This window comes from Vanellus vanellus, assembly GCF_965231255.1.
Source record: "Vanellus vanellus genome assembly, chromosome: 16".
In the NCBI taxonomy this organism is placed as follows: Eukaryota; Metazoa; Chordata; class Aves; order Charadriiformes; family Charadriidae; genus Vanellus; species Vanellus vanellus.
In genome coordinates this window covers 4,409,537-4,422,256 of record NC_138921.1, presented here as the reverse complement: position 1 = coordinate 4,422,256, position 12,720 = coordinate 4,409,537, and the positions used below count along the sequence as shown (strand labels likewise).

The 12,720-nt window shown below is 36.8% G+C and overlaps 1 protein-coding gene across 1 annotated transcript in view; it reads right to left on the bottom strand.

Moving 5' to 3' along the window:
- The window catches only part of CCDC60 (coiled-coil domain containing 60), a gene marked incomplete at both ends in the record, with an annotated part of 61,668 nt that overhangs the window by 23,218 nt on the left and 25,730 nt on the right, over positions 1–12,720 (bottom strand). Inside the window, one exon of the mRNA XM_082491910.1 lies at positions 10,243–10,334. Within this exon, the coding sequence (XP_082348036.1) occupies positions 10,243–10,334 (92 nt within the window). The remainder of the gene's footprint in view (positions 1–10,242; positions 10,335–12,720) is intronic.

Here is a 12,720-nt window from a genome sequence, read left to right as displayed (position 1 = left end):
GCACAGGAGGCAATAACTTTGAAACTACAGAAGATACAGGCAAACTGTATTTTGAATACTACAGACTAAAACCATGGATTATAAAAAAAACAACAGCGCAATTCTTCTAAATGAACACTTGGCATTATCTGCAGATATGCCATCATGAGCTGTGATCCCATCACAAATCTCAAATGAGGCTGACGAGTACCTGGATCCTGAAGAATCCAAAGAAATAGCCACTGAAGGAAAAGGTGAGAGCAGGAAGCTTGCTTCATTGGGATTAAATTTGAAATCTATGCTCTTTACTAGTTTTAGGAGGCACTGTGGTACTGGAGGGTGTGTCTTTTTGAACATCTAATAAAATGGAAGTTCAGACAACCTGAAGTTATTAAGGATCCTATGGTAATCTCTACAGGAACGCAGATGTTAACACCTGCATTCTCATCAGATTTCAATTGATTAAATGTTACTGTCCTTGCTGCTGTTCCAGTTGGAATAGGGCACTTTTTTTAATCATTCCAGTCCCCTAAAATACTATGTTGTGTGTATGTGCATTAACACACACCAGACTTCATTTGAGCTGTTGCTGCATTCTAATACCTGAAGTAATTCTTATATGCCCTTTAACTTTCTGAGAAGGTGCTGTAACACTCAAATAGCTAATAATTATGAAACAACAGGAAATGCCAAGACAAAAGAAAAACCATACGCACACAGTGCTTTTCTTATTTACAAAAGACATACAGAACAACAGGACAGCAAACTCTGCTTTTCTTGTAAATTGTCAACAGTGATACTAATTTATGCCAGTGGAGAATCTGTTCCATACTCTTATCAGTAAATACTGGAGCTGCTGACAACTTCACTCAGTTCTTCAGTTTACATTCAGTGTTGTAATGTGTATCTATGCCAGTATGTCCCAAATTTATTTACATTAAGACTGCTTCACACCTTTCCTGCATGACGTAAGGCAGTCTCATTGTAAATGAGAATTAGTGTGTTGTTCACTTAAAATGCACTCAGTGAATTATTACAGGGTGCATACACTACCCAGCTTCTGAAATTACCAAAAGCCATGGAGTTAGGTTTACATGGTGGCGAGCCTGAGCTAGCAAGTCCTACCATTAAGCTCTGCATTCGGGTCATATCCTGAAAGCTTAGCATGTGACAGAAAAAGATTGCAGTTATTCACAATTAATATGTAGATACCAATATAAATTAATTATGAATTATGGTTTGGTAGTGTTTACAGCCAAGTTAGAGATGCAAGCATATACACATGAAGCAATGGAGAATCAGAAACACTTATTTAATGGTTGAGTAGTTACACAGTAAGGACCAAATGGTTGAATATTCATACATCTAGTCATCTTAAATTCAGTGAAGACCAGATGATGATGACATTAGAATCTATTAAATATAGTTACTAACCCACAGAAATTCAGACATATGTGACCATTTACCATCCTGAACCATTAACCATTCTGGCAAGGAACTAAAGTAGTACCACATCAACATCTGCCTTGAGTAGTTGAAGACAATCTGGAATACCCACATTATTTCAAATGTAGACTCCTATTTTATTATCCTGCAGACAATTACAGTATTCTGTACTGTCTGTTTAAAAACAAAACCAGGATCAGCATAATGGGAAAAGATGCATACAAAAAGGTGAAAATCTGACCATGAAACACATCATGAAACAAGTAAAGTTAAAATAACACATGAGTAAATTTGTGGTATGTTCACAGAAGGTTGTGCAGCAAGAAATAAGGATCTTCAGTAGTCAAAACACCACCCCACACTATTATAAAAGATGTCACCAGGTGAACATACTCATGTATTACTGCATATTTAAAGATGTCTCAGAGTGGTTTCCAATTAACTAGAAAGACCTTAAAATACAGAAGATGCTGCTTCCATTGTGAAATGAGGCAGAACCTCTCCTTTGAAAATGAGGAGAGTTTCTCTAACATTAAGAAGCACAAACATATTTGGCTACCTGGAAGTACAAAAAACAACGTCCCAAAAGACTGGCTTATTTTTAGTTGGAAATAGGTTTTTCTCAACCTAGAAAGAATGGTGGGCAGCCATTTATCTTTTAAGAAATCTGAGAACACAAGAACATGCACCCACCCCTCCCTCCACTTGTGCCACGCTGTAACTCCCGTTCCTGCTGATCTTCATATAAAAGTTTTCTTTGCAGGTAGGCACATTTAGGTTTCCAGCTCCTGGTGTCTTTCGAGAAGTACATAAACAAAGGTGAGTAGGGAAAGTACTTCCAGAGCAGCACAGAGAAGACAGCTTTGTACTGAAAAAAGTCATAAAAATAAATCTGTGAGATTTCAAGGCTTTGCTTTAAATTATTCTCCAAAAAGCTGTGGAGAAACTAGTAGTAAAATGTCAAAAGAAAAAAAAAAATCATCCAGGCTTTACATTTTCTTGCTGTAAGAATGTACAATAGTAACTTTATATTTATATTACCAATAAAAACTCACTGCATGTTAAATGGAACCTCACTGAGGTCCCTGATCCTCTACCAGGAAATACTGCTGGTTCAAGATTTTCATGTGAAAGTAGAAACCACTCCTCACAATCTAGTGTCTTGCCTTACCACATAAAGGTATTTACAGAGCACGGACACTGTACTACTAAATAATGGAAAACCAACTTTAAGTGTTAGCTTTGTTCAAACATTCAGTGACAATGTGTCATTTTGTATCAGAATACATGGGATTATACTGTTGTGTTTAGAGACATAGTAAAATCTAATAAGCAGTGAACTATTTCCACTTATGAAATTTCAAACATAAACATATTTTTAAACAAAAGCAAAGGAGATTGAGACTCAAACGAACAGCCTGGAAAGGCAGAAATATTGATGGGAATAGCAGTCTTTCCAGTGATTGATGATAGAGATAATGATTCATACATCCATACACTTAAATGGTTGTCTTTGCCCATGACTGCCGTCTAATTAATGTGAGCCATCATTCATGTAAAAAAGTTTTTGCTTCTGGAAAAAAAATGCTGCAAACTGCCAGCAGTGACAGTGCCAGAAACATGCCAATTAGAGTGATTTCTGCCAAGCAGCAAAAGAGCACAAAACACTGGTATCCAAGCAACTGGCATTATGAAGTATTAAATACATTGGAAACTGAAATTGGCAGATAAACATTTCACCTTCTCAGTTAGTACTGCCTCACTCTCTGCTTCTTAACTCTACGTTGCCTCTCCTCCCTGCTCTTACAGACTCCACTGTATCTTCCAGTAAACTGTATACATTAAGGAATGCCAGCTTATCATAATTTCTAAACACTAACATCTTTTTTGTCTGCATATATTAGAACAGGATTGGTATAAACTCACAGGCAAGGACAGACAAGGTCATAATAAGAACTAAAAAGAAACCACCACATTTCTTGACATTTAAAAATCTTTCAGTACTAGTTGCCATTTCAATCACAAAATTTAAACGGTTTTGTATTAAAGTCAGCTACACAGCCACTAGTAGCAGGAAAAGAAGTAGGAGAAACTGCTCTTTGGGTAACAGTCAGTCTGTTGTTGCAGGCATAAAGAACACATTAATAGAGGCTGGGCTTTCTGCATGCAGAGTGACTTTTAGAGATCTGCCTTCAGGTAACTTGAACCATTTTAAAGAGCCATCCAGTTTCTAATTTAAAACATAAAAAGCAGCCAGTTGAATACTGTTAAACTGCCAGCAGTTTGACATTTAGTTTTATTTAACCAGCACAGCACAGTGAAACAGATGCACAGGAGCCGTTTTCTTCAAACTATGGGAAATGCAACGCAGAGGTTAGCATGCCCTTTTAGCAATTAAGGCTCGACTGGCTCATGGAATGGCACAGACATTTCCTCTTTGAGCTTGCAGCTCAAAGCTGTCAATTCCTAGACATCACTGGCTGAGGATGACCACAACTTGTCATTTTCACACGGGCACCTATGCTTAGATGACCGTCACCGCACAGTTTCCAGTTTCTATCATCTTTCCTACCTCCTTTTTACACAAAGACACTATTTTCAGCTAGTCTAGTTTGAAACAATATGCTTATTTTTAAGTGCTATTTTTTGTGGCAATGTTTAGCAACAAGAGCATTTGCAGTACACTTGCATGATCTTGGTGGGCTGAGTTAGTCTACAGAAGTGATTTATGGCAACCCGCTTTTATTGTGGATTAACTACCAAAGCTTGAAGTTATCTATTTTGCTGTGTAACTGTTCCTACATCTTTCTACAATTTATTAGTTATAAAGACTCCTACTTTGTTGGTTCTCATACAATACATCCTCGTGCAAGTGTGGATTACTTATTTCTGGATTCCATTTAGAGATGTCATTGGAACAAAGCGATAAGAAAGGATCTCCCTCAGAGCTGAATGTATTTAGTTTTAGTAAGAATAGCAATAGAAATGAAAACATAATTCTTAGCTCAAAGCTAAAGATATTTGACTGCTCAAAGACAAAGGTGGTGTCTTTTCTGCCATATTGTATTCCAGCCACTGAAGCTGACATTGGGAAGTACTTTGTCAAGTAAGTCAGAGCTACTTTGTGTCTACATGGGCAATCTCCACTGGAAGTAAGATGTATTGATCTACAAAGGAAGAGGAATGATCATTATCTGCAGATTTCCCAAATGGTTTTTCATTTTAGGCTGCACAAAAGATAAGCAAATTCCTTCCTATGTTTTAATGCTGTGTTTAAGTAAAATGATATCCGAGAGCTGACAAGTGTCTCTATAAAGTAACTGGGTACAACTCATCAGTAGGGAAGAGCTGGTACGGCTTTCTACTTGGGACTAGTGACTGATAGTTCTGAAAGATAAGTTGCTGGAGCAACATCTGTGTTCTGTCATCATCCTCTTTTATGTCATCAAGAGGACTCAAAAAAGTATAAGAGAATATGACTGAGAGGAGGTATGAGGTCATAATTATAAGGTTTATCTTCAATTTAGTTATACTTTTAGTGTGCAAGATAGAACATTAAAGCTTTATGAATGCAGCTAAGTCTGTTCCAGTAATGACTCTTCAAACATTTGAGATAATTGTAAAATTCATACTATTGTGCTATGTCACTGTGATTATTAAAAAAATTCCTGTTTGTTCCATTATACTCTTTCATACACACAAGCTGCAAGATCACAGACACTACTTCCTGTGAATATGTATCAATTAACGTCCAATTAAGACAACTGCTGGGTGTTCCTTTTCAATCAGGGGGAGGAAAAGCAGCAAAAACCAAATCCACAAAGGTCATTTGTATTCACTGACTCCCTGTAGTATGTATTAGCATGCTGCCCTGCTAGCCTGACTGCTTTAATTGAAATTAAAAGTTGCTGCCCTGGAGAAGAAAACTCCAGTTTTCTTTTCTTTTTTGCATTTTCCTCTCTGCTTCTTTTTTCTAAAATCGCTCTTTTTCTATAGTGTGAAATTGTTACTAAGAAGTATTGCTGACATGTCCTTTGGACCAAACCAGCACTGCAGTCATTCTCACTTGAAATTATCTTTTCCCACAACTTCATATTTCAAAATGTGGTTAAAAATCTGTGGGTTTGATTTCTTTGCTCTTCTTGCTGTTCTTTTTTCTACATGCAGATTTAGTCAAAGTAACACTCAAGATGAATGGGTAGCGCATTTTCATTGTTAAAAGGTCATACAATGACACTCAAGGAATTTTCAGGCTTATACAACACAAATTAAAAAACAGTTAATTTATACCTTTGATTTCCAGATATTAAGTCTGTTGATTTTTTTTTTTTTTTTAAATCCTGGGTTATTGGGATACTGTATGTTTTCAGAAAGCATTAGAGAAAGTGCGTTCATATTTCAAAAATCTGTTTCACTGACTTTTTTCAAGCAAATTTCTCCATGGTCATTATAGCTCATATCATACTTTACTTCTGAAATAATGTAAAATATGCAGGATTCATGATTTAATTGCCCAGTAAACAGAATTGTTAGGTGTGTTATGGGATCACTAGTGGGATTACAATGTAAGGAATGCGTGGTATTACATGATATGACAGGCAAACTTCACTTGAGCATTTATTTAGACAAGAGTACTTACCAGAAACTAGCATTAAAGTGACCATTGCCTACACAAGAACAAAAAGGCACATTTCTCCTGAGCATACTAAGCAGCTTTGACTAGGCCTTGACCATGCTAAACTTCTGATCTTCAAAAAACAAATACGTGTGAATATCATTTACTCTTCAGTAAATGTAAAATGTAAATATACATTTCTTTGTGAAATAGCACAAGATTATGTCTTCCCTGTCCACCCAGGCATTTGAAATCCCAAAAAGTCAGTTTTAAAGGCAAATGTGAATTAAATTTATGGTACTAGAAAAAAAATGGCAGAGTTGGAGCTGCTTTAACGGATAGGCATTTTCCTACTTATTAGCATTATCCTCTGCGGGTGTAGTACAGGTACAAATGACCAGGACATAACAGACAATTCTGCTGTTAATGTACATAAAGAAATACAATCTTGTTTGTCCCTTTGGCTGTATTGGCTTGTGAAGGTTAGAAGGGACAAAATGGTTTTTAATCACTCAGAGAAAAGATATGACATCAAAACACATTAGGATCAAATCTATTCACATAATTTAAAAAAAATCTACATGTAATATAGTTTTGCAGATTGCATTACCATTAAAAATTCTGTGGAAGACAAATCTGCATTTATCATAATGTGGTGCAGGAAACAGAAACGACTTCAGTTAAGAGTAGGCTAGACTAAACACTTAATCTGTTATACCAAACAACTGCACTCACCCAGAGTAATGGGCTGGATCTCTTAAGAAGCCTTTCCCTGGAACTTCTAATTTAGTAGGCCAGTTTTGAAAATAAAGATAAAATCAGAGAAACAGAGGCATCACTGAAGTCTAGAAGAATAAGGCATTTACTTACCTGAGACACCCAAGTACCAACTGTAGCTGTTCCAGTAATAATTAATCTAACATCCCCAATCTGTCATTCATAATTTACGTATGAGAGTAATAATATTTATCCATCTAATAACTAGTGGTGCTGCAGAGATGCATAAGACAATGCTTGCATGTACTTGAGTGCTAGGCATTGTAGGATTTATTAAACTAACATCCCTAAAAGCATAAGATAGTGGCAATAGATTAAAATTTAGAAAAATAATTTAAATGAAAAATTAAAAGTATGCCCTATATATAAAAAAAGAATAATTTTTCTTTCAGTAACAAAAGCAATCCTCATTCACACTCTGTCATCCATACCAATTTAAAAGCTATATATTTATGCAGTGAGTTTAGTTCAGATACATTGCCTAGTTTCTGATCCAAATTTACTTGACAGAGCTGCAGAGGGACCAAGCAATTTGCACAAAAGTACATAAAAATTTAGCTGCTCAGCCAAGAGTTCGGATCAATATTTTGACTCCCCTCCCCAAACCCTCTTTTCTGACCTCCCCATATAGCACTCAACACAATGCCGTAACAGTCAGAAACAGGGAGCAGAACAAACAGACTGCGTAGAGAGGCAGTTTGCTTAGTTCCCTTCTTCTGGCATGGACAAATCCTAGAAGCTTGGGTTGGAAGGGACCTTAAAGATCACCTAGTTCCAACTCCCCTGCCAGGGGCAGGGACACCTGCCACCAGACCAGGTTGCTCAAAGCCCTGTCCAACCTGGCCTTGAACACCTCCAGGGATGGGGCAGCCACAGCTTCTCTGGGTAACCTAGGCCAGTGCCTCACCACCCTCAGAGTAAAGATTCATGTCGAGCTTCAATTTGTACCACAGTTATCCTACATGGAGCTTCTTTAGCCCATGAAAAAGCTAGCTTTCTAGAGCATGGTTTTTCATGCCACTGAATCCTTCAGGTTTAGTTCCTCATATAAAGGGCCTAAAGCACCACCTCCTGCAAAAGTAGTCCTATATAACGTTATTCACTATAAAAACCTAGATCATCTTCAAGATTATAAAATCAAATTTAATTTCATAGGTTTCTACAATTACAGGATTAGAAACTCAATCTACTGAACTGGAGAGAATTTCAAAGCTGTGGAAAAGCTCAGCTGATCCCAAACATCTCAAGGTTGGCCAAGGTACACAAAAATGCCATGGAACTCCTAACAGCATTTCAAAAGCATGTCTTCCAACAAGTATCAAATCAAGACCCCCTCATGTTAACATACAAACAAAATGACACTTGATCTGTTCAAACTGTAAATTGTAATTTACAAATCAATTTGCTAAGATTTTAAAAATCAAGCCTTTTAGTACCAACGGTGGTGATAATTTTTATCCTACAGAACACTTGCAAGTATTTTTTGTTCTACTCACTTGAAAATAAAGAATGTAAAAAAAACAAAAGCAAACTCTGAGCACCTGCAATTCATACCAAGTAGTAAACTGATCTTAGGCAGGTTATTATCAAAAGAACTTTAACCTGACCTCAAGGAGACAATGCCACTGAAATTTAGCAATGAACAATGAATGCAGGCAAACATAACTAACAGTGCATTTATGGCAAAACCGAGTCATGCTTTACTAAAAATGGTTTATCCAACCTTCAAAGTACACAGCATTTCTTATTTGGTTGATGGTTTATTACTATTTTCAGCCAAGTTTATCAAGTGAAAATTCACTGAAAGTGAATAAACAAAGTCAATAATAAAAATAACTGGGGGCAAAGACAAAAGGGAAGAATGTGAAATGTAATGTTGTCATGTGTAACTAGTATAAAATTTACAAGTTGCTCTGATGTAAAAGTTTGAGAATATTTAAAAACACTACATTATTGTGAAATGTAAAGTTCCAATTCCTCTACAGTACTACGTGTAAAGCAGCTACTTTTCTCTAACTTCCTTGTGTTTTATGCAGTTACAATCTCAGCCAGACAATGCAAGAGCCTTCAATATATTATGCTAATACAATATGACGTGCTCTCTTGACTGCCCTATTTGCTTAGATTCAACCCAATTATGAAGTTTTACATAGATGTCTGTCTTATTGCTGCTTGCTTTAATTCAACTATTTTTATCAAGTGAATGTTCTTCAAAGACTTAGAGTCTAGGAACCTTGTAAACACTCGTGTGATCTGTACCCTGCTGGGGCTGGCAGTGGTAATTTGTCAGTTTTATTTGCAGCAGGCTGTAAATAAACCTTGCCAGATTTAAATCATCCTTTTGTACTACTGCTTGCTGTTTCAGTTGCAAATGAATCTCATTTCTTAGCTTAACACTCACATCAAGAAAGCTAGAAGGTTCCAGGAAAATTTAGAAAACCCTAGAGTCACCTACTGCAAGGCTTATTATGCAGTTTAGCAACTGTTTAGGCTAATAGTGAGCAAATAGAGTGAATGGTCTCTGTAGGCAAATTTGGAGTGCAATCAGAATGTGTGACTGCAACAGAAAAGCATATTGAAACCTCGATCTTGTCAACTTCAGCACCACCTGCAGTGACAATGGTGAAACACGGTTGACAATACAGCCTAAGCACATTTAAGAGTATGAGTGCCTAAGTGGGAGAGTTCCTAAAACCTATTCCCAATAGGCCTCCCTGGTTTTTGTTTTGAGTTTCTTTCTTAAAATGAGACCATAAGAAATGCCCTGCTGGCACAAAAAATTGTGTCTAGTGGCAGTAGAAGATACTCTCTAGCAAAAGCCTGCACACCCAGCTACTTTCTGTAGTCAATCCCATAAAATAATGGTTGCTGTCCAAACTTGGCTGGCTAAGAGGTATATAGGATCCCAAATCCATGTCCTATTATAACAGCTCACTGCACATCAGATAAGGAGCATAAAAATCTATTCCTTCCATGTCAGCATCTTCCCGAGACTCAAGTTGGTATATTCCAAATGAGTCCATGCAGGTATTTCTACAATAACGGTAGATATTTTCATTACGATTTTCCATCTCATGGTGGACACTATACATCCTAACATTGCTCATTTTTTACCACTTTATTACCAAATCTTGGCACAGCACTGTATCATGCAAGAGACTGCAAAGAAGTAACAAGCATGTTTATGAAGACCACTAAAACAACATAGTATTGATATAGACAGAGCTATCAAACAATCATTCCTTGTACAGCATTGACAACATTTTGAGCATACATGAAGTCTATAAAGGAAGATTTGTAAACCATCTTTTCTAAGCTGTTAGTACAGTTTAGTGTTTCACCTATAATCCAACTGCTGCCACTGCAGAATCAAAAATTCCTTTTGCCTTGACTGGCCCATTTCTGTATGCTCTGGATTTCCTTACCTTGAGTGAGCTAGAGCTTTACTAAGAGTCCTCAGCTCCTTTTCTGTTTCTCTAAACAGGGAGAGCCCCTTCACTGGTTCTGGTGGATCAGACTGAAAGTGATCAAATTGAAAAGAAATATTACAACATCAATTAAGAAGAGCTTAGCATAGAGAAGGTATGTACAGTCTCATGGTTCAGTTCTAATCACCAAATATTTTCTGAGATGGTCATCATCTGAGACAGCATTCTGTCATTTCACAAGCATGTAAACAAGCCTTACGTGATACCACTGTGTATGGTAATGTATACATGTGTTGCAACAGCTTTAACTCATTGGCTGACTTCAAATTTGACAGAGATCTTTACAGGCAGTTAAGCACCTATGAGCTTCATTAAACTACAAGACAGGAAGAAGAGATTGTTCAATGGCCTAGACTTAAGGCATGACTGCTGCGAGCACTTATGCATTAACAAACTACAAAAGCATGCACAGGAGAGAAATCTTTTAGAAGTCCCAACCCAGAAAAATTTTCAGACTCAAAACAAGGAGATTGACATTTGTAAAAAACGAAGCAATAAGAAAAGCTCCACAGATATAGCTGATTTTGGAGCACAGAACATAGTGGTTTTATTATTTTCCTTCTCTTATTTAAGAGTGTAGAAACCAGGTCAGCAATTTTACATAAGGGAAGTAAAATCACCTACTTTGTACATTGTTCAAAATGCCTGCAATGTTTCTTCTTCTGAGCAGCTATGGAACTGAAATACATAGGAGACGAAAGCTTGTATTTGTTGTTGAACTATCCCTGGCTTAGAAGCACCCTTGGGGTTTACAGAGAACAGCTGCATCAATTTCATAGAATTACAATTGCATGCTGTATATATGCAGTGGTTTTGCATGTGTTCAGTAATAAAACATGCAGCTGAGGCAGCACCCAATGTGCAAAAAGTGCATGGCTAAATTGCTATCCATTGGGAGGCATTGTGGTGGTGCGCAGAGACTGAGGTACAGCCAAAGGTATTCCTTGAGGCAGTTCCGTGCATTTCCCAAGTGTCCTAAGGTGTGCAGAAAAATAAATTCCTGGTAAAGGAAATAAAGAAGATCCTTTATTATGCACCTGGGAAAGTATGTGATGATATTGCAGATCTCAGTTGGATCTGTAGAGAAAATGCTTGCCTACTCCAGAAAGGCTGCAACTCTTATTTCAGATCTTTATGCACATCTGAATGTAGTGGTTATGATCACTGAATCAATTATCTCTGTATGGACAACTGCTTCTATGATAAGTTTGAGCTGCACATTTCACCCTTTCTTAGCATGTTTTTAACTTTAGGAACCTTCTCGAAAGTGCAAACAGAAGAAAAGACTTCTTATTAATGAGATGTGTAGACAAAAATAATATTTGTAAATGAGAACTGAAAAGAAGAAAATGATAAATGAAGGTGTTGGTAGAATGTTTCTGGTATTCAAGCCAGAGTGCTTCTGCCAGTAAAACAGCTGGCACAGCTGTCGCTTTTGGCAGGACTTCCACAGCACATCTCACTTTGCAACTTTGTCAGCTTCCAACAAATCTGAAATACATCACTGACTGATTTGAGTTAGATAAAAACAGAAATTAAACACCGTGTTGTGATAGGTGAGATATAACTGGCTGCTGAACTCAGGCTAACACTTCCACTTTCTTCCTTAAAGAAAAACCTTTAAAAAAAAACTTAAAAAATTGTTAGTGTTAGTTGTCATTTTTCATATAATTGCAAATGTACCATCCTTTCCTCTTTTGTTTAGGTTTTATTCTTCTCTTCTCTAAAAAAAATAAATAAAAAATTATGGACTATTCAGCTGCCTGGCATTGAATTTTGTTCTAAAGAGAAAGGAGATAGATCAGATTTGAAATAAGCTAACAAAGACAACATATAATGAAAAATGAAATATTTTTGCTGGATTGTCAAATAAAATTCAGGCAAATTGTTAAATGCATACCGAGAAATTAAAATGTGTTTCAATTCCAACATTTTATTTATATTTACAAGGCCTGAATTGCTTTGGCACAGATAGCCACAGACTATACTGTAACTCTGCATTATGGTATGACAGGCCTAAGTACACATCAAATAGAACATACACTTGGATGGTTTGGGATGAATTGGAACAGACTCACCACAGCAACTGTTCTGTGCTCACCAAAATGTGGCATTTAAGCAAAATTATTTCCGGGCCTTTTAATATTTAAAATTGTAGGATAAGGTCACACCAGGCAAAGGCTGAAAAGCCAGGTATAGGCTAGATCTTCAACAGCTGCTAATTTGTGCAGCTCTACAGAACGCCTGAAGGAACAGCCCTTTCAGCTTCAGGTTTTTGAGATCTAAGGACGTGCAATATTGACCTATGTACTTCGACAAAAATATGAATTTTTGAAATAAAAAGTAATTTTGAATGTATTGGCCATTTCTGTGCTAAACTCTAATATAGTTTAAAAATCAGTCTTCTAGAACTGA